This window comes from Vulpes lagopus, chromosome 22, assembly GCF_018345385.1.
Source record: "Vulpes lagopus strain Blue_001 chromosome 22, ASM1834538v1, whole genome shotgun sequence".
NCBI classification, from domain to species: Eukaryota; Metazoa; Chordata; class Mammalia; order Carnivora; family Canidae; genus Vulpes; species Vulpes lagopus.
The window spans coordinates 25,909,779-25,930,402 of record NC_054845.1 but is presented as its reverse complement, the minus strand read 5'-3'; the positions used below and the strand labels follow the sequence as shown (position 1 = coordinate 25,930,402).

Genomic DNA, 20,624 nt, shown 5'->3' with positions numbered 1-20,624 from the left:
CCCAGCATCCAATCTGAGGAAAAGGGAAGCTGCAGAAAGGACAGATCTGAGGGCAACACTGAGCATTGAATCTCTTCGGTGGGAGGCAGGGATTGCCCTAGTTTCAATTATTCTAATGGTTAAATCATCCCTCCAGCCACCAGAGGCTACAGAAAATCCATATATAAGGATTTTAGGGCCAGCCGTCTGGTTGAAGGTGGGGGCTTGGAGCTGTGCTTGCATAGCCCGAGGCATGGAATTGAAATAAAGGTCATTTGTCTGTTATCAAAAAGTGGGACTATCGATGCAGATCACAGGGAGGTCAGCCCCCACCCCAGCTGTTTCCCCATTGTTGCTGCCACTGGGCCACCGTTCTGCCTTAATGCCAGCTTCTGGACTCTCGATACCCAAACCTCCTGCCTGAAGGAGACAAACTTGTGATTTGTGGGACAGGACTAGTGAGCACCAGCTCTGTCTAAGGCACACTGCACACCCTCCTGGCCTCACTAGACTCTCCTTGCAGCGCTGTGTGGCTGGGACCAACGTCACCCATGTCCTGCCCCAGGGCTTCCCTGTGGGCACTGCCTCCCGAGCGTGTGCCACACAGAAGGGCAGGGGCATTCGTGCTTCATGGGGGGAAGGCTTAACCAATGGAGGAATGGGCCAGTGCATACATTTCCCCACCGTCCCTTCCTCTGCTGCCCCCTCACCCAAGAGCTGATCCCGAGATGCCATTTATTCTTCTCCGGGGTAAATTCTGTCTCCTTCTCTGCTTTAACCTCCTTGATCCCCATTGTGCTTCTTTTTTTTCCCCCATTGTGCTTCTTGGAACTTCACTCTTTCCTAAAATCTGGAACCAGATCTGGTTTCTGGGGAACCCAGGTTAAGATCCCAGCCTTCCTATCTCTCTTGAAGCAGAAAGCCCTGCTCTGCAGATTTTCCCAAGAGCAAAAGACACTTGCGAGAGGGGTAAGGCCACAGCACTTTATTTAGGACAGGCACACGGGGTTCCCCTAGTATTCATCTCCCTCCTCTTCTCCCTCCCCCTCCACGCTATCCATGCCCACCTCCTCGTAATCCTTCTCCAGGGCAGCCATATCCTCCCGGGCCTCAGAGAACTCCCCCTCCTCCATGCCCTCGCCCACGTACCAGTGCACAAAGGCCCTCTTGGCGTACATCAGGTCGAACTTGTGGTCCAGGCGGGCCCAGGCCTCGGCGATGGCGGTCGTGTTGCTCAGCATGCACACGGCGCGCTGCACCTTGGCCAGGTCGCCCCCGGGCACCATGGTGGGTGGCTGGTAGTTGATCCCCACCTTGAAGCCCGTGGGGCACCAGTCCACAAACTGAATACTGCGCTTGGTCTTGATGGCGGCGATGGCGGCGTTGACGTCCTTGGGCACCACGTCGCCCCGGTACAGCAGGCAGCAGGCCATGTACTTGCCGTGGCGGGGATCGCACTTCACCATCTGGTTGGCGGGCTCGAAGCAGGCGTTGGTGATCTCCGCCACCGACAGCTGCTCGTGGTAGGCCTTCTCGGCGGAGATGACCGGCGCGTACGTGGCCAGCGGGAAGTGGATGCGAGGGTAGGGCACCAGGTTGGTCTGGAACTCCGTCAGGTCCACGTTGAGGGCCCCGTCGAAGCGCAGGGAAGCCGTGATGGAGGAGACGATTTGGCTGATGAGCCGGTTGAGGTTGGTGTAGGTGGGGCGCTCGATGTCCAGGTTGCGGCGGCAGATGTCGTAGATGGCCTCGTTGTCCACCATGAAGGCACAGTCCGAGTGCTCCAGGGTGGTGTGGGTGGTCAGGATGGAGTTGTAGGGCTCCACCACGGCTGTGGACACCTGGGGGGCGGGGTAGATGGAGAACTCCAGCTTGGACTTCTTGCCGTAGTCAACCGAGAGCCGCTCCATCAGGAGTGAGGTGAAGCCCGAGCCGGTGCCCCCTCCGAAGCTGTGGAAGATGAGGAACCCTTGGAGTCCCGTGCACTGGTCAGCCTAGAAAGTAGACGGTGAAGAGAAATGTGGGATATGAAGCAGAGCTGATGAAAAGGAAAGAACCAGCTCGTGCTGTTTCAAATTCCCCAAATATTTCTTTCATTGAATCCTTAGAAGATTTTTTTCCAAGAGCACAAAACAGATCCTCATAAGAAGGGCCCACTCTCTCTCCTCTTGTTCCTCTTCCTCTCTAAACACACCTGAGGTCTCTAAAACAGCTCTCTAAAATCTCGTGACATAGTCACTTTTGTCACCATAACTTGCCAACCCCACCCAGCTCCATACCTGTTTACCCCTGATTTAATTTCACATGTTTCTGGAGGGCTTCCGTACTGAGATCAACAACCCAGGAACCTGATCCCCCATCCTCAGTGGAGGCCAATTTTGATCATAGAACCCTGGGTCAGGATTATTTGGATCCCTGCTTTTCATTGGGATTTCTGCCAGATCCCTGCAATTCCTATTTTAGGAATGCATATGGACCTCCATAGCTTGGCCAGGCAGCCCATGGTCATGTTTGCCCTGGTGGCCACTCTGCCAGGCCTCAGGCTAGTTGCTATAGGAGGTAAAGAGGACACCCAGCTCCAGGCTGGAGCTTACGCTCTACCTCCCCTGATCAATGTGTAGGGCCCCTCCTCACTGGTCCTGATCCTGCATCTTTAAAACTCATCCAAAAATAAAATAAAACTCATCCAGGAGGCTCTCCCAAGGGCTAAAGCTGCTCTTCCTGCATAGTGTCCAGATCTCTTCACTACAGGAATCCAGATTCCTCCTTCCCCAGCCCTCAGCCACCACCACTCACCAGCTTCCGAATTCGGTCCAGTATGAGGTCGATGAGCTCCTTTCCAATGGTGTAGTGACCTCGGGCGTAGTTATTGGCAGCATCTTCTTTGCCAGTGATGAGCTGCTCTGGGTGGAAGAGCTGGCGGTACGTGCCTGTCCGAACCTCATCTGCAATGGGCAGAGTTGTCGTTGTTTTTTTTTTTTTTTTTATGATAGTCACACAGAGAGAGAGAGAGGCAGAGACACAGGCAGAGGGAGAAGCAGGCTCCATGCACCGGGAGCCCGACGTGGGATTCGATCCCGGGTCTCCAGGATCGCGTCCTGGGCCAAAGGCTAGGCGCTAAACTGCTGCGCCACCCAGGGATCCCAATGGGCAGAGTTTTAAACGCCTCCCTGCCCTTGCAGCCTGGCTCCCCAGGTTACCCAGAAGGGGGGGGGTCACCAGGCCCCAGGTCCTACCCTAGGGGAGCCCCATTCGGGCTGATGCTATTGCCCTTGACTCTTAGTATTCTTCGACAAACAAGAAAGGGATATGGAGCAACCCTGAGACTCTGGAGCTGAGTGGCAGCAGATCTATGTTTGTTTTGTTTTTAAGATTTTATTTATTTATTCATGAGAGACAAAGAGAAAGAGGCAGAGACATAGACATAGGGAGAAGCAAGCGCCATGCAGGCAGCCCGATGTGGGACCCGATCCCCAGACCAGGATCACGCCCTGAGCTGAAGGCAGGCGCTCAACCACTGAGCCACCCAGGTGTCCCAGATCTGTGGTTTAATGAGCTGCCGCACATGGGAACTACAAATTCTAGTGCTCTAGTTATGGAGAAGGACTTGCTGTGGTACCTGGGACAAGGTGACACATGTGGCAGAGACTGAGCATCACTCACCAATCACAGTGGGCTCCAGATCCACAAACACCGCCCGGGGCACATGTTTCCCAGCCCCAGTTTCACTAAAGAAGGTGTTGAAGGAGTCGTCCCCTCCACCGATGGTCTTGTCACTGGGCATCTGTCCATCGGGTTGGATCCCATGTTCCAGACAGTAGAGCTCCCAGCAGGCATTGCCAATTTGCACACCGGCCTGCCCCACATGGACTGAAATGCACTCACGCTGAGCAGGCAAAGTGCAGAGAACACTCTTAGCAGAGAGGAGACTGTCGTGCCTGGTCACGGTTCCTGCCTGCAATCCTTTCCTGAGTGGCTCTCTGGCTGAGGCCAAAGGTTCCTGCCCAACTTGCCCCCTCTCCTGTGTCTAAGCATTGACTGGTGGCCTCAGAGATCCACAGGCAGTGGCTCCAGGGGGCTGGGCCCAAACTGTCAGGAAGCAGATGTGGGAAGTTCTAAGATTACAGTTTTGCTCAGTGACTAAGCATCTTAAGGAGCGTTGAAGGGGTCAGATGAGTCTGGAAGAGCATGATAGTCAATCCACCCGTGTTCAGAAAAAAAATTAAGGGCCATTGGCGAGAAAAGTAAGATCCAAGGCAGGTTTCAGGGATCAGAGGCAAGGGAGAGGTTTTGAAAGCAGGAATATCTCTAGATTCGTGCTACAGCTTAGAAATGCCAGCAAGGAAGGGAAGAGTGGACCTGGAATGGAGGGGGATATGCTGTTTTTTCCCCCTCTTGGGTGTGCATAATTCTGCAGTGGAGTGGAGTGGGGCTGGGTAGAAGGTCTTCCTCCCATGATTCAAGGCTGGTGTCAAAGAATTCTTGGCCCCTAAAGCAGGACAGGCATAAAATTCTTGGTCCCAGAAATCAGAAGGGTCAATGCCTTCTCCTGGGGAGCCCCGTGAGAATCAAGATGGTTGGACTTCTGGCTTCATCAAATATTTTGAGGCTCTGCTATGCTCCTGACACTGTGTTGACACTGGGGATACATGGCACCTAATGCATGGTCCCTGGCTTCAGGTGGCTCACTGTGGGGGGCCAGGAGAGTTTCACACATTAACAGGTGTGTGACAGTGTGGTAGGCGGGGTAGCAGACTCTGCCTCCTTGCTCTGCTTGTGAAGTAATTACCACAGGCCTTAAAAGCAAAATGAGCACATCCATCAGGTTTCCCCAAGCTTTAAGGCTTAACCATGTGGAGGATGTGGAGAAATGGGATCCCTTAAATAGTTGGTAGAAGCCTAAATTGATGATCTCTTTTGGAGAAAAATTTGGCAATATCTAGGAAAGCTGATGATGTTCTTGCTCTAGAGAAGTTCTCACACAGGTAAACAAGAATAGGTGCAAGAACAGTCACAGCACCATAGCAACGGAAGCCAATTAAATGTCCTTCCACAGGAGAAAATGGATGAAGAATGATTCAGAAGTAGAAATGGATGAGTTACAAGAAAGAATCTTACCAGAAAGTTCTTACCAGAAAAACAAAAAAGCAAATTAAGGAAGAATCATACCATATGATACCATTTATAAAAATCTTTAACTCGTAAAACAATGTTGTGCATCATTTACAGATAAATTTATATTTTACTAAATAATCTTGTAGTGTGTATATTACAAAAATAAAGAAAGCAAGAGAAAATATTAACACCTAAATTTGGAACAATGGCTCTCTCGATAGAAGAGGGAGGTGAATGCAGTTGGAGGGAGATTCTATTTCTTAAGCTGGGTAGCAGGTGTTTATTATATTGTTCTTTACACTCTCCTGCCTGGAATATTTCATAATTTTTTAAAAAGATTTTATTTATTTATTCATGAGAGACACAAAGAGAGAGAGGGGGGCAGAGACACAGGCAGAGGGAGAAGCAGGCTCCATGCAGGAAGTCCAACGTGGGACTTGATCTCAGGTCCCCAGAATCACGCTGTGGGCTGAAGGCAGAGCTAAACCGCTGAACCACCCGGGCTGCCCATATTTCATAATTTTTAACGAGGATGCTTTCTCCATAAATTTAACACTTGACTGACTTTTTAAAAATGTGACACAAGGGCCTTGATTTGGATTTTGAGATGACTGGGATTAAATCATGCATCGTTGTTACTTCTCTACTTGCCTTGGGCAAGAGCGTTAACCCCTCTGTGTGCTTCCCACCATCCCATGAACTGGGGCAATAATAAGAGTCCCCCCCCCCCACAGAATTCCTAGGAGGATTTTTTTAAAAGATATTATTTATTTATTCATGAGAAACACACACACACACAGAGGCAGAGACACAGGCAGAGGGAGAAGCAGGCTCCATGCAGGGAGCCCGATGTGGGACTGGATCCCTGGTCCCCAGGATCAGGCCCTGGGCTAAAGGCAGCGCTAAACCTCTGAGCCACCCGGGCTGCCCTCCTAGGGGGATTAAATGAAGAAATGCCTACAAGTTGCCTGGCTCACTGTTTATGACACAAACTGGGTGCACCATACATGTTGGGTCACCTGCCCAACTCCCATCCCCCAACCTCTGCGGTCATTAAAAAGAGAAGGTAATGAGTTAAGCTGGGGATGTTTAGGGACAAAAGGATTCCAGAAATCCCCCTATCTCACAGGGAGGACTAACAGGGTTTACCAATCCACTGACAGCCCAGCACCGGCTGTTGTAACCAAGCCCGCCCAGGCTCTGTCTACAAAGCCAGACAACATCTTGGCCCCTGTGACTGCTGCAGGCCCACACAAGGTGTCTCTGACCTCTTGGGTATACTTGAGATGCTAGAAACGATACCCCTTACTGTGGGGCAACAGGTGCAGGGCAAAGAACTCAACCCCTGGAATCACATAGATTTAAGGTCAAGTGCCCATCCCCCTATGACCTCAGACAAATTATTTCTCTTCAGCGTCTCTAGTGCCCTTTTCTTGAATGTAGAAATAGTATGATCTTGTACCTGTTGGGCTTTGTCATTATGCCACTTAGTTCCCCTGTGCTAAGCATTAATTAGGGACCCTATGCTAAGCGCTCCACCTAATGTTATCCCATTTCATCTTCGTGACAACCCTGTAAGTGGGTACTTTCATGCCACCATTTTGCACATGAGGAAACTGACCCTCAGAGAGATTAAGCAATGAGCTCAAGGTCATGAGTAAACCAGTGATATTCAGAGTGAGAACAGCTTGGCTCCAGCCATGCTCTTCACAGCTCTTCTATCCCTCCTGATGGGGAGCCTGGCAAAAGATAAAATGAGCCCCCGACACAGCCAGCTTTCAATAAGCAGGAGCACTTTCCCTTTCCCTCCCCTTCCTCCTCACTCTCTCTGTTGAAATAAGGGGTCAAATCAGACACATCAGCTGGGCAGGGTGGTAAGGATGTGTCCCTACAGCTGGGAGGTGAGATGAGAGGCCAACAGTAAATCTGCTGTGGGGCCAGGTTTGTAAAGTGCCAGCACTTCCTGCTCCAGTCTTGCTGAGTCTATACCCCCTACCCCTAAATTCAGAGCCCCTCAGCAGCCCTGCTCCTGAGCAGAGGCTCAGACCCTCATCCTGGTTCCCATAACCCTGTCCTCCACCTCTGCATGCGTTCTCACATACCTATACACTTGGGGAGCCACACTCACATCTGGAAGTCTTTCCTTCTCCCCACCTCACCTGGCCACACACCAGCCCCGGGAACACTTGGACTCCCCAAGGGTCCTTCACACCACCCACCTAGGGCCACTAGGATCCTCACTTACAGGCCCAAGCCCCCAACCCTGCTTACCATGCTGCTTCGCTTGGGGCTGGCTAGGATTGTCTGTTTATCTGTCTGCTGTTTGATGAGAGGCAGATATGGGTCTGTGAGAGACCCACCTGCCTCCTTATACTCTGCAGCCGACTATCAGCTGGGAAAATGTTGTTAGAAACGGCCCCAGGAGGGCAGGCTTGTTGACTTGGTTACCAAGTGCTGGGCCTGGGCTCAAACAGGGCAGCAAAGTGGGGTGGGTAGAAGAGGGGCTCCGCTGCTCACCCCACACAGGTACCCAGGCCCCTGGGTACACAGTGTCTGCTCCTCAGTCCCATTTCCTGGTGGTTCAGCAGTCTCTTGCAGGTGGGAGAGGATTCAGAAGTCAAACCCCCTGTGCTCTAGCTGCAAGGCCAGCCCTAGGGTTGGTGAGGACTGGAAGTGGAATGGGGGTGGTGCCAGGAAGAGTGCACTGAACCAGAAATAACGAGTCCTAGGGCAAGAGATCAAGCCCCAGGGTCTTCTGGGTGGAAGCTCAGAACATTATAGGTCATAGGGAACTAGAGCTCAGGCTCAGTGCCAGCTCTGGTATTTAACTTCTTTTCCCACCTCAGTTTTCTCATCTGTGGAATGGGGAGAGGAAATATGGTGAGGATGAAACAAGATAAACTTCTGTAAGTGCTTAGTCTAGAATTGCTGTTGTTCTCCACAGGGAAAGCAAGATGAGGAGCAGGGGTTCAGGGCTAATCCTCAGGGTCTCTCCCTATGCCAAGCAAGTGGCTGCCAGCCTTGCTTGGCCTTATTTCCCCACAGGAGTCTCCCTATGGCCTTACGCAAACTTGTGAAATACAAGTGTTAATCTCTCACGTTTGTACCCCACTTTGTGGCTCTTAAGGTGACTACACCCCTTACCTCCTTTGAGTCCCTCAACAGCTTTGTGAGGTAGGCAAGGTGGGGCCTCCATTCTCCCAGAGGAAGAAAAGGAAATGGAGCCTCTTGCGTCTTGCCCAAGGTCACATGGGGGTTCATTAGTGGTGGAATTAAAATTCATCTGGGACTCAGGCTCCATGCTTCTCTTTCCACAAGGCAGAGCTCTCACTGTCCCTCACCCCCTTCCCGTGTCTTTATCTCCTTCCTTTCCATCTTAAATTCCTTGGTGGGTCATGATCATTCTCTTGCTTCCCTCCAGCTTTAGCATCCTCATCGACTAAACCACAACCCTGGTTCATCATCACCAACTCTGTCTGTACTGACCCAGCTAAACAGTAGCTACAGAAAAACCCAGAACCAGGCTGGCTGATCTGACTTCAAATATATGACCGCTAACCTCAAACGGACGTTAACGCTGCCTGGAAACCACACTACGTCTCTCCAGTCATTCTCCAATTAACAACCATGACCAGGAATAGGAATGCCAGATTTAGCAAATAAAGGAATTTTATTTAGCAACCCTATCCATGAAGCAGTTGCTAATATGGAATTTCAGTCATTGTGGCAAATGGTGGGGAAGCTATTTTGAGGTGGGGGCTTTTTCAGAGCCCTTCTCAACACAGGATGCCAGGGAGTGACCTAGAATATCAAGATGGTTAACTCTGGTTTTGGCTGTGGACTACAGTCATTGTTCTCCCAGCTGGAATTAAGAGGCCAAGATCCCCAGAGAGAAGAAACAGCAAACCAACACTTCAAAGGTACGTAAGCCCAGCCTACACTTGGTTGATCCACAAAGCCATAGACTTCAGGAATTGTTTAACAGATGGAAGGATTTGGGACCCAGAGAGCCCAGTGTCCCCCCAAAACCTCTTGTCTAGCACTTCAACTTCCTTACTGGCCTTCAAAGTTCGGTATCTGAAGAGACAACATAAACATCACCAATTCTGGAAAGGAAAACTATCTTTAAGGTAGGCCGGGGGAGGATCTTATGTACAATCAAGTAAAAAGACTGAGATTTTTAAAGCATATTAATATATCTCAGTTATAAAATGAGAGGAAATCCTTAATTTCTTCAACAAATATTTATCGGGTGTGTCCTATATGCCACGTACTGTTCCAGGTGCCGAGAATACAGTGGTGGACTTGTGCTTATAAGGAGCATGCATTTTCATGGGGAAGACGGATAATGAATAAACAAACTAGGCAATTTCAGTTAGAAATAAACACATGAAGAAAATAAACCAGCATAATGGTGCAGAAAGAGATAAGGAGGGCTACTATTGAGAGGGAACAGCTCTCTAAGAAGCTGATGTCTGAAGAAAGGAAGGAAGGAAGGAAGGAAGGAAGGAAGGAAGGAAGGAAGCAAACAAGCAAGCTAGCTGATGTTTTAACTGAAACCAAATGCCAAGGAGTCAACTATAACAAGATGTGGATCGTAGTGCTCCAGATCAAGAGAATAGTGGGGACAATGGAGAATAGTGAGGACAAATGAAGCCAATGGTGTGTTCAAGGAGGGTGGGGGAGAGCTCTACAAGATGAGAACACAGAGTCTGGGAAGAATGGCTTCCATCACTGGGGCAATGAGAGGTTTAAGCAAGCATCATTGCCTACTTTGTGTTTTAGACAGATTATTGCAGCTGTTGTGTAGAGGATGCATTATAAGGTTAAGCAGGTCCAGGGGTTCAAGAATAGAAGCAGGAAACCAGTTAGGAGGCTACTTCAGGCATCCAGAAATGAGGGACGGTGGCTTGGACTGGGGTAGGGATTGTGGGAAGTAGCTGGGTTCAAAGTAAAGTTATAGGACATGCTAACGTGGGGTGTGCAAATCTACCCAACAGCCTTACCTGCCCCCTGACTCTATTTCATTTTTGCTGGCTGAAACTCAGGGTCCTGGGTTCGTATAATTATTTACCCTCCCACTTGCTCAAGGAAGATGGTCTTTCCCCAGACCTAGGTGTGAGTGTAAATTAGTCTAAACCATTCATGGTAATTCCATTCGCTCCTTCCAATGACTGGTTGAAGCAAGGCATTAGTGACACACATGAGAAGTCTGCAAGGGTGCTTGAAGGCAAGGTTTTTCTCCCTGGTAAAAAGAGATTATGGGAGGAGATCCCCCTTCCCAGCCTTAGTAAATGAGGACATGACACTTGGAGCTGCTGAAGCCATCTGGTGATCATAAGGAAAGACATCACCAGCCCACTGAGGATGTCAGAGCAGATAGCTGGAAATGCTGGAGTTGTTGGTAACATCACTGAATCAACCCTGGAAACTTCCCTACACTCAGATTTCTTGTAGGATAATAAATATCCTCATTGTTTAAGCCTCTGTTAGGCTTTCCATTATTTGCAACCAAGAAATTTCTAACTAAAAAAGAGAGGGAGGAGAAAGGGAAAGAGGAATGTAGGATGATTCTAGGTTTTTAACTTAAGCACATGGGTAGAAGACTTGAAAGCCTTAGGACAGATGCATTTTGGGCAGGGAGCAGGACGAGGGTAGGACATTGGGAGTTATACTTTGAATGTGTTATGTTTGAGATGCCTAACAGACTTTCAAGTGGTAATGTCAGAAAGTAAAATAAGCATGTGAGTCTGAAATTCAAAGAAGTCCAAAAGGACATATAAATTTGAGCAAATATATAAATTATTAGCATATAGGTGATATTTCTTCCTGTTCTTTTTCTATGGTTTGAGAATGTATACACTCTAGTTCTATCTCTTTTTGAATAACCCTAAAATGTTACAGTAACTTTTTATTAAGGACATTTAAAATATACCCAGGGACACCTGCGTGGCTCAGTGGTTGAGCGTCTGCCTTTGGCTCAGGTCATGATCCCAGTGTCCTGGGATCGAGTTCTACATTGGGCTCCCCAGAGGGAGCCTGCTTCTCCTTCTGCCTGTGTCTCTGTCTCTCTCTGTGTCTCTCGTGAATAAATAAATAAAATCTTTCAAAAAATAAAAATACACCCAAAAGTAGAGATAACGTAACAAAACCCCATATACTTATCACTTACCTTCAATTGTTCCTTCAGGGAGAAAAACAAATGAAAAAAAGAGAGGCCCTGGGAAACACTCATTAGGGGTAAGCCATCAAAAACCACCAAGAAGGAATGGCCAGGACCAAGAGAGGGATGTGTCACTGAAGCCAAGAAGAAAGTGTTTCAAGGAGGCAGGAAGAATCAGCTATCTCTAACATTGGTGAGAAGCTGAGAAAGATGTAGAAACGTGACCTTTGGCTTTGGCCAGTTGGAAGTCACTAGAGATTTTGGCAAGAACATCTCAGTAGAGCATATGAACCAAGCCTGCATGAACAGTGAAGAGAAGAGAAGACATGAAGATATCCCTTTGGAACGATTGTGCTGTAAGGAGGAGGACAGGTGGTAGATGTTCCATCCAGTCTAAAGAAATGGAAGGATATGTACTAAGGCCCCACTCCACCTTGCCCAGATGGAATCAGTGGAGACATTTTAAACTTTGAGGACCTTGCTGCAGCGCTCCAAGACAAGGTGAGACTCTGGGAAGGGGTTAGAAAAGAGGGAGATAACAAAGGGCAAGGGGAAGAGGGAGAGAGATCCAAAGAGAGAGTGGTCTACTGGACACTCCTGTAGGGTAGACACACTAAGCGGTGATTCAATTGGAAAAATGAGGAAGTGGCTGGCATCATCTTCTAGATGATGTCCATGTATGTGAATGTCTAAGTTTTCAATCTGGTAATATGGATTGTTAGTGTACACCCACCCAAACATTGTGACCCTAATTCAAGAGATGCATTCATACTCACAATCGTGTGCACATGTACATGAGTGCACACCCACACACACATAGAGTCAGAGTCAGAATCTGTCTGCCACTAACATGCCTTGGACGTTTCTCCCTGCACCCCTGTCTTCTCCATCTTGCTTGCCCGAAGTCCTACTCCAGGTGGGGTGGGGTGGTTATAAACTCCTTGCTACAGGGGGCCAGAGTAATGTAAATATGTTACAACTGAGTATATGATGGTAAATGGTAGATGGAGTGATGTGGAGCAGCTTGCTGTCCATCCTAAGAAAGGAGCCATCACCCAGCTCTATCTGTTGCCAAACTGGTTTCCTACTGCTGTTGTAACAAATTGCTACAAACTTAGTAGCCCTAAAACCACACAATGTTATTATCTTACAGTTCTGGAGATCAAAAGTCCAAAATAGGCCTTATGGGGAATGCAATACTGTGATTCATAAGAAAAATATTTATTTGGTTATTCAGATGACTAAAATATATTCCTGGTATATATTTGGTCTTTGTCTAGGATTCCTGGCTCACAGCTGCTAAAACCCTTGGAATTCCATAAGGGTTGAGAATGATGAAGATATGTTTTGTTATGTTAATGAGGTAACTTTTGGAAATCACCCTAAGATTGGGGGCTGGTTGTCAGTGGAGCCAACCAAGTGTTAGAGGGTTGGAATCTTCAGTCCCCTCCAACTCCAGAGAGGGGAGAGGGGCAGGATATGGAGCGCAAACATGGTCAATGGTCAACCATGCCTATGTAATGAAGCCCTCATAGAAACCCAAAAAGATAGAGTTTGCGGAATTTCCAGTTTGGTGAACATGTGCAAATACTGGGAGAGTGGGATGCCCAGAAAGGGCCTACAAACTCCTTGTCCCTTCTCCATACCTTGCTCTCTGCATCTCTTCCATCTGGCCATTCCTGATTTATATCCTTTTTTTTTTTTTTTTTTTTAATTCCTGAGAGACAGACAGAGAGAGACAGAGAGAGACAGAGACAGAGACAGAGACACAGGCAGAGGGAGAAGCAGTCTCCATGCAGGAAGCCCGATGTGGAACCCGATCCTGGGACTCTAGGATCATGCCCTAAGCCGAAGGCAGACACATAACTGCTGAGCCACTCCGGCGTCCCTATATCTTTTTATAGTAAACCAATGATACAGTAAGTGAAATGTCTCTCCAAGTTCTGTCAGCCACTCTAGAAAATTAATTAAACCCAGGAGGAGATCATGGGAACCTCTAATTTATAGCCAGTTGTCAGGGGACCAGGTAACAGCAAGGGTGCTGGAGAGGCAGTTGTATAGGACTATACCCTCAACCTATGGAATCTGATGCTATCTCTGGGTAGGTAGAGGCAGAATTGAGTTGAATTCTTAAGACACCCTGCTGGTGCCTGAACAATGTTCCGTGGTGTATGGGGAAGCCATCCCTACCCCACCGCCCACTGGAATTAATACCAGAACCTATTTAGGTACAAATAATTTAGAGATTCTAGGAGAATCTATCCCTTGCCTTTTCCATCTTCCAGAGGCTGCCCATATTCCTTGACTCATGGCTTTCTTCTATCTTGAAAGCCAATAATCGCATCACTTTGACCTCTGTTTCTGACTTCTCCTTCCCTGACTCTGACGCTCCAGACTCCCTCTTCCACTTATAAGGACCTTCATGATTATATTGGGCCCACCAGAAAATGTAGACCTCAAGGTCTCTACCTTAATCATATCAGCAGTCTCCTGGCATGTAAGACAACAATCACAGATTCCAGGTATTAAAATGCAGACTATAACTCTGCCTATCACAGTTGCTAAATGGGAATGCAGGTCTCATATAGCCAGATCTTCCAATTCGCTTCAAGGCAAGCTAGAAATCTGGATTGTTATATGACAATGCAGAAAGAGTTAACGCAGCAGGTTGAGACTTCTCCTTAGAAAGGTCTACTTGTAAGACAAGCCCTTGTCTTGGCCCTTAAAGTGTTCCCAGTCAATGGGTAATAGACCAGGCTGGTTTGTTGTGCCTAGACTGTGTGTATAAAGAATATGGTTTATGCTGTGGGGCACCTGGGTGGCTCAGTCATTAAGTGTCCAACTCTTGATTTCGGCTCAGGTCATGATCTCAGGGTTGTGAGACTGAGTCCCAAGCCAGGCTCTGTGGTGCTCAGCACAGAGCCTGCGTGGTATTCTTTCCCTCTGTCCCTCCGCACATGTTATCTCTCTCAAATAAATAAATAAATAAATAAATAAATAAATCTTTAAAAAAAAAAAAGAATATGGTTTATGCTGAACAGCTGCTTTTCTCCTAGACTCTGGAATTTGGGTATGTGCAAGGCAGAGGTGTCTATGTGACCAGCCTTCACTATAAACCTTGGGTGCTGAGTCTCTAACGGGCTTTCTTGGGCAGAAACACTTGCAGGGAAATGTTGCCCCATTTTCATTTTGGAGGCAGAGTGTGCTGTGAATCCCCCCGGGAGGGAGAGAGCATAGATTCCTTCAGATTCTGCTTGTGTCTTTCCCCCTTATGATCCAGCTGTGTAGCCTTCCTACCTCTGTAATAAACCCTAGCTGGGGGTACAACTTTATGCTGAGTCCTTCTAGTAAATCTCCTGACATGGGGGTCAGGTTGGGGATGCTCTAACACAAAGGTAGTCCCTGATTTTTCTTTCTACAGGCTATAGGGATTAACACTGTGAGGGTCAAACAAAACAATTCTGAGAGGGAACCTGGCCTCCAGGCTGCCAATTTGCAATTTCTGGCTTCTTAGAGTTCTACCCTAATTTTACTCTCATCTCTGAACTGAAACAATTCTTCTGACACACATTTGCCAAATGCTTACCATGTGCTAAGCTCTATGCTAGGATCTAGGGACACAAAGATGAATAAGACACAATCCTTACCTGGGATGAGTTTGCAATTTATAAGACGGACGTGCACACAAAAACTGCAGTGTGGTGCGCTAGCGCACTGAAGTAAAAGAATAAGATGCTCTGAGAATCCAGAGAGCCACTTACACAGCACTTTTGCCGTGTCTGTGCACATCCCTAAATTCATCTGGTCCTCGCAATGTGAAGTTATCCCTGTTTCACAAAGGAAGGACCTGAATCTGAAGGTCAAAGGAGTCTGGGGTTTTACCTGAGAGCTCAGGTCTCTTGCCAGACTCATTCTGCTGGGGTAAGGGTGTCTTGCCCCATGAGGGTAAAGGAGGTCCTGGGAAGGTCTGCAAGAGACTGTATGTGCTGGAATTACCAAGGGTCCTTCTCTGTAGAGATCATGACCCCATTTCCCAAAGCAGCCTCACAGTAAAATATGCCCTTGACACTTTCCATTTTTATAAATGAGTCTTGTTCTCCCAACCATGTGGCAAGTCTACCGAGAAGAGAGACCTTGGCATACTGCACTGTATTCCTTCCCATGCCTTGCCTAAGTAAGGTGTCAATTAGCTACTCTGTTGATAGGAAGTTGCCATCGCTAGTTATTACAGCCTCCTGGGTTGTCATGCCAGACGGCTCTGGCCCTAGGAAACACTGTGGTAGGAGAGGCAGGTGAATCTTTTCCAAGTGACTAGCCTGGGAGACAGGTTTCTTCAGGGCACGTGGATGGGCACAGGGGGCACTTCCTGATGATTTCCCCAGCGAAGGGAGGCAGAAAATGTAAGACATGCAAGGGAAAGCAGAAGATGGAAAAGCCCGTCCTTGCAGGAAGTGGACATGAAACATGGAAGGAATAACTGCCATAGAGGCCTCCACCTGAGCCCTAAGAGCGTCAAGACGCGGGGGTAGATCCCCGCCCTGGCTGGGGGAGCCGGAGAAGATGGGAAAGTCAAAACCAGCTATGATATCGGAATCTCTCCACTTTCTTTTTTCCTCTTCAGAGTCAACACGCGTTTGGATACCTCCCGGCAACGCTTTCAGTGTGGAATCATTATCTCCTTTTCACCGATGAATATGCCAAGGACTCAAGGAGGTCAGGTCACCCGTCCAAGGTCGCAGGGCAGTCGGGATGCGAATCCCGGTCCCGAGGGCTCCGTCCAGAGCTCCGGCGGCTCTGGCAGCGGGGCAGCGGGGCAGCGGGGCAGCGGGCCGGTGGCGGGGGCGGGGGCGGGGGCGGGGGCGGGGGCTCGCTAATAGTGACGGCGCTGATGACGGGGCCGGTGACCCGCGGGCCGGCGGCGAGCCGCGCCAGATGCCTGGGGTCGGCCCTCGCGGACGCGCTGCGGGGCTCGGCGCCCTCGGGCACTCAGGGATCGGCACCCTGGGGCTCAGCTGTGCAGCTCCCGGTCCGCGGCCGCCCACAGGCATTGGCGAAGGCCAGCCGTCCCCGCCGAGGACCAGCAGGCCGCGGGCCGCGGCAAGGGGCTCTCCGGGGCCTGGCCGGAGCCTCCAGGCAGGCAAGGCGGGGAGGGGGGCACGGGCGAAGGCCCGCTGCAGCCACCTCGCAAGGACAGCCTCTGCAGCACCCGGCCTAAGTCGGAACACCTGGGCCGCGGGCGCCCCCATGACTCCGGTGAGGGCGAGAGGCGCCCCGGCACGGCGCCCTGCGTCCCCGCGGTGGAGATCCGGAGCCCAGCGCACCGGCTCGAGACCTGGAGCGAAGGGCTAAGGCCCGGGTCGCTGCGCCCAGCCCGAGTCAGACAGGTGAGAGACCCGGACCCGGCAGGGGGAGGGGCCCCGCGCGGCCCCACCCTCGGGGCCGCCCACCCGGGGCGGGGCCTCCGGGCCGCGCGGGCCCGCCCCCCGCCTATAAGAGCGGTGCGGCACTGCAGCTAGCGCAGTTCTCACCGAGACCCGTCGCCCGGACTCCACGTGAGACCCACCGCCCGGACGCACCATGGTGAGTGCGGCCCCGCGGGATCGCGCCCCCCGCCTGGCTGCCCCGCGCCCCGGGGCCTCGCCCCTGGGACGCCGCGCGCCCCCGCCCGACCTTGCGGGTCTCCAGGAGGTGCGAGGGGTGGTGCGTTCCCCGCCCCCACTCCCTCCTGGTGACTTGGGCCGAGCCGCGCGGTCCACTTCTGGAGGCCGGGGAGGGAGGTGGGGCGGAGGGGGACTCCTCGCCCGCAGAGGGGAGTCCTGCTGGCAGTCGCCTCCCGCTCCTCCAAGCATTTGTGCCCTGAGCCTCCTGAGGGGAGCGCGGTCCCGCGCCCCGTCCTTCCTGCGGGCCGGGGAGACCCGCCGAGCGGCCCTCCGCCCCTGGCCTCCCCGACCCCGACCACCACCCGCGCTCCCAGGACCTGACCGAGCACGTGCTTAGCGCTGGAAGGTGGTAGGGGGTCGCGCTACTTGGTCCAGCATCCCCTTTCCTCCGACTGTGCGTGCATCCCTCCTACCCACCCCCCCACCGGTGACTCAGCACCCCGCTTCTGAGCCGGGAGGGGTGGCGGGAATGGGGTTCGGCCTCGTGAGGCGAGCCGGCCCCTCTCCAGCCCGGCCGAGTGAACGGACGGGCAGAGACAGCTGGCGCGGAGCGAGCGCGCGGGCCGGCCAGGTTGGGGGGAGGGGTACGAGGTGTGGGGGGGCTGGTATTTATAGCCCGGGAACGGGGGCCGAAAGCCAGTCTTCGCTTTCCGCTGGGATGTAACTGGAAAGAATCTAGAAGGGGGGCGAATGCAGGGCCCGGGGCAGGGTGGCCCCTGCGCAGGGGCCAGGCGGGTTACCTCTGGGGCCCCACCGCAGGTTCCGCTTCCTTTTCTGGGTGTTTGGAAACCGTCACCCCGCCATTTCGGTAGGGAGGCTGCGCGGGCCCTGCGCCGCACTACTTTGGCTCTTTAGGGGTTAATTTCCGACTGGCAGGGATGAGCCCGAGGCAGCCAGTGCCCCAGTGCCCACCACAACCCTATTGCCCGCCTGCCATCTGCACTCTCTGCTATTTCCGTGAGGGCCGCACGATGGAAGAAGGTGGTGAAGACACCCCAGAGTGCGTGGGTGGAGGTGGGGAGAGGAGCCAGCTGGGATCGATCCCCAGAGCCAGATGGCATTTAGAGGTGGGGGAGAGGGCATCCTGGTGGCCAGTGTGGTCGGCTGATGCCAGACTGGAAGGCTGAGACGTCTCTGCAGCTCACAGGAAAGAAAGGGGGAGAGGGTTTTTCGAAATTCTAGTTGTTTACCCTCAAAGAATTAAGTTGGGGGGCTTTCAGCTATAAATTCATGCCTCTGGGAAACCTGAACCTTCTCAGGCTGGGGAAGGTGGCTTCGGGAGCAGAGAGCTGCAAACAGCTGAGAAGTCGCTTGTCCTTGTCTGTTACTGCAGTGTCTGCCTGTCTTTCATATGCACTTGCCCTCTCTGTCCTCCCTGAGTGTCTCGTGAGTGTGGCAGGGTCATGTGGAGCCACAGCTCTTACTTGACAAGGTCCCCACAGAGAAATGGGCTAAGGGATTGTTTTGCTCTACTGGGTGCCTGGAGTGGTTAAGTCCTACGGGAGGGTGGGGGGAGGGGAGCCTGGGCAGGCTGCCAGCCTCTCTCGACCTCTGCCCAGCCCCAGGCCTCCACTTTTGCTAACCGAATCATCCTACCTGGTTAGGGGAGGGGGTGGAAGAGAGGCTCGTGAGAGGAGGACTGCAGAGGTGGGGCTTACGCCGTGTCCCCTTCTCTTTATCCTTCAGCGCGAATGCATCTCAGTCCACGTGGGGCAGGCAGGTGTCCAGATGGGCAATGCCTGCTGGGAGCTCTACTGTCTGGAACATGGGATCCAGCCTGATGGGCAGATGCCCAGTGACAAGACCATCGGTGGAGGGGACGACTCCTTTACCACCTTCTTCTGTGAAACCGGCGCTGGAAAGCATGTGCCCCGGGCAGTGTTTGTGGATCTGGAGCCCACTGTGATTGGTGAGATGAAGATGGGGCGGAATTGAGGGGAGCAGAGAACGACTCTAAGCTTCTCTCTGGAGAGATGGCAGCCAGGCCAGGCTCTGCTGGCCCTGCAAACGCTTTGCCCTGTTTGAAGCCGAAGAAGGGAGGCTCACCCGCAGGCTGCTCTGGGTTTCTCACACGCTGCTATCACAGGCTGGCAGGCGATGAGCTCTTCCCCACGTCTGACCGCAGCTGCCCCACTGGGGGAGGGAGATCCCTGCTGTGCACGGCCTCGTGGTTTGTGCCCTCATGATGTGTTTGTGCCCTTCCAGATGAGATCCGAAATGGCCCCTACCGGCAGCTCTTCCACCCAGAGCAGCTCATCACTGGGAAGGAGGATGCTGCTAACAACTACGCCCGTGGTCACTATACCATTGGCAAGGAGATCATTGACCCGGTACTGGACCGGATCCGCAAGCTGGTGAGAACTTGGGATGGAAGGGAGGGAGTTTCTGAGATGATGTTCGTGGTCAGGAACATTGTTTTTTTCCCCCAGGATCCACTTTAGGGGGTCATCTCTAATTTTGTGTATTGTAGAGCATGCTGCTGCTATGAGATGCTTACTAGTCCCTGCCCTGACTCCTGAAAGATTTTAGGCTTTTGGGGAGCCAGAAGGTAGGGTTTCTCAGGCCCCTCGCCTACACTGTTCTTTGTCTTTTCTGCCTTTCAGTCTGACCAGTGCACGGGACTTCAGGGCTTCCTGGTGTTCCACAGCTTCGGAGGGGGCACCGGCTCGGGCTTCACCTCACTCCTGATGGAGCGGCTCTCGGTTGACTACGGCAAGAAGTCCAAGCTGGAGTTCTCCATCTACCCCGCCCCCCAGGTGTCCACAGCCGTGGTGGAGCCCTACAACTCCATCCTGACCACCCACACCACCCTGGAGCACTCGGACTGTGCCTTCATGGTGGACAACGAGGCCATCTACGACATCTGCCGCCGCAACCTGGACATCGAGCGCCCCACCTACACCAACCTCAACCGGCTCATCAGCCAAATCGTCTCGTCCATCACGGCTTCCCTGCGCTTCGACGGGGCCCTCAACGTGGACCTGACGGAGTTCCAGACCAACCTGGTGCCCTACCCTCGCATCCACTTCCCGCTGGCCACGTACGCGCCGGTCATCTCCGCCGAGAAGGCCTACCACGAGCAGCTGTCGGTGGCGGAGATCACCAACGCCTGCTTCGAGCCCGCCAACCAGATGGTGAAGTGCGATCCCCGCCACGGCAAGTACATGGCCTGCTGCCTGCTGTACCGGGGCGACGTGGTGCCCAAGGACGTCAACGCCGCCATCGCCGCCATCAAGACCAAGCGCAGTATTCAGTTTGTGGACTGGTGCCCCACGGGCTTCAAGGTGGGGATCAACTACCAGCCACCCACCGTGGTGCCCGGGGGCGACCTGGCCAAGGTGCAGCGCGCCGTGTGCATGCTGAGCAACACGACCGCCATCGCCGAGGCCTGGGCCCGCCTGGACCACAAGTTCGACCTGATGTACGCCAAGAGGGCCTTTGTGCACTGGTACGTGGGCGAGGGCATGGAGGAGGGGGAGTTCTCTGAGGCCCGGGAGGATATGGCTGCCCTGGAGAAGGATTACGAGGAGGTGGGCATCGACTCCTATGAGGACGAGGATGAGGGAGAAGAATAGAACAGCTGCCTGGAGCCCACGCACTATGTTTATTGCAAAATCCTTTCGAAATAAACAGTCTCCTTGCACGGTTTCTTGTCCCCTCTGTGAGTGCTTGAGCTTGTGCTGCTGCCGCCCGCTGCTTCTGCTGCT

General features: G+C 52.0%; 2 protein-coding genes and 1 long non-coding RNA gene across 3 annotated transcripts; 2 read left to right on the top strand and 1 right to left on the bottom strand.

The window, feature by feature from the left end:
• Positions 1-992: 992 nt before the first annotated feature.
• On the bottom strand, positions 993-7,383 carry LOC121480622 (tubulin alpha-1B chain-like). Its single transcript, XM_041737322.1, has 4 exons — positions 7,366-7,383; positions 3,643-3,865; positions 2,776-2,924; positions 993-1,973 (listed from the first exon to the last, which is right to left on the bottom strand). Exons 1-4 carry the CDS (start codon positions 7,366-7,368, stop codon positions 993-995), a joined length of 1,356 nt encoding a protein of 451 aa, XP_041593256.1. The 5' UTR covers positions 7,369-7,383.
• A 1,722-nt stretch (positions 7,384-9,105) lies between these two features.
• Positions 9,106-12,614, top strand: LOC121480628. The gene is made up of 3 exons (XR_005985033.1): positions 9,106-9,224; positions 11,285-11,758; positions 12,538-12,614. It is a non-coding gene; the product is annotated as an uncharacterized LOC121480628 (long non-coding RNA).
• Positions 12,615-16,693: 4,079 nt separating this feature from the next.
• TUBA4A (tubulin alpha 4a) lies at positions 16,694-20,565 on the top strand. The gene is made up of 4 exons (XM_041737323.1): positions 16,694-16,837; positions 18,604-18,826; positions 19,123-19,271; positions 19,521-20,565. The coding sequence occupies exons 1-4, from the start codon at positions 16,835-16,837 to the stop codon at positions 20,490-20,492; spliced, it is 1,347 nt and encodes a 448-aa protein (XP_041593257.1). The 5' UTR covers positions 16,694-16,834; the 3' UTR covers positions 20,493-20,565.
• The last annotated feature ends 59 nt before the right edge of the window (positions 20,566-20,624 follow it).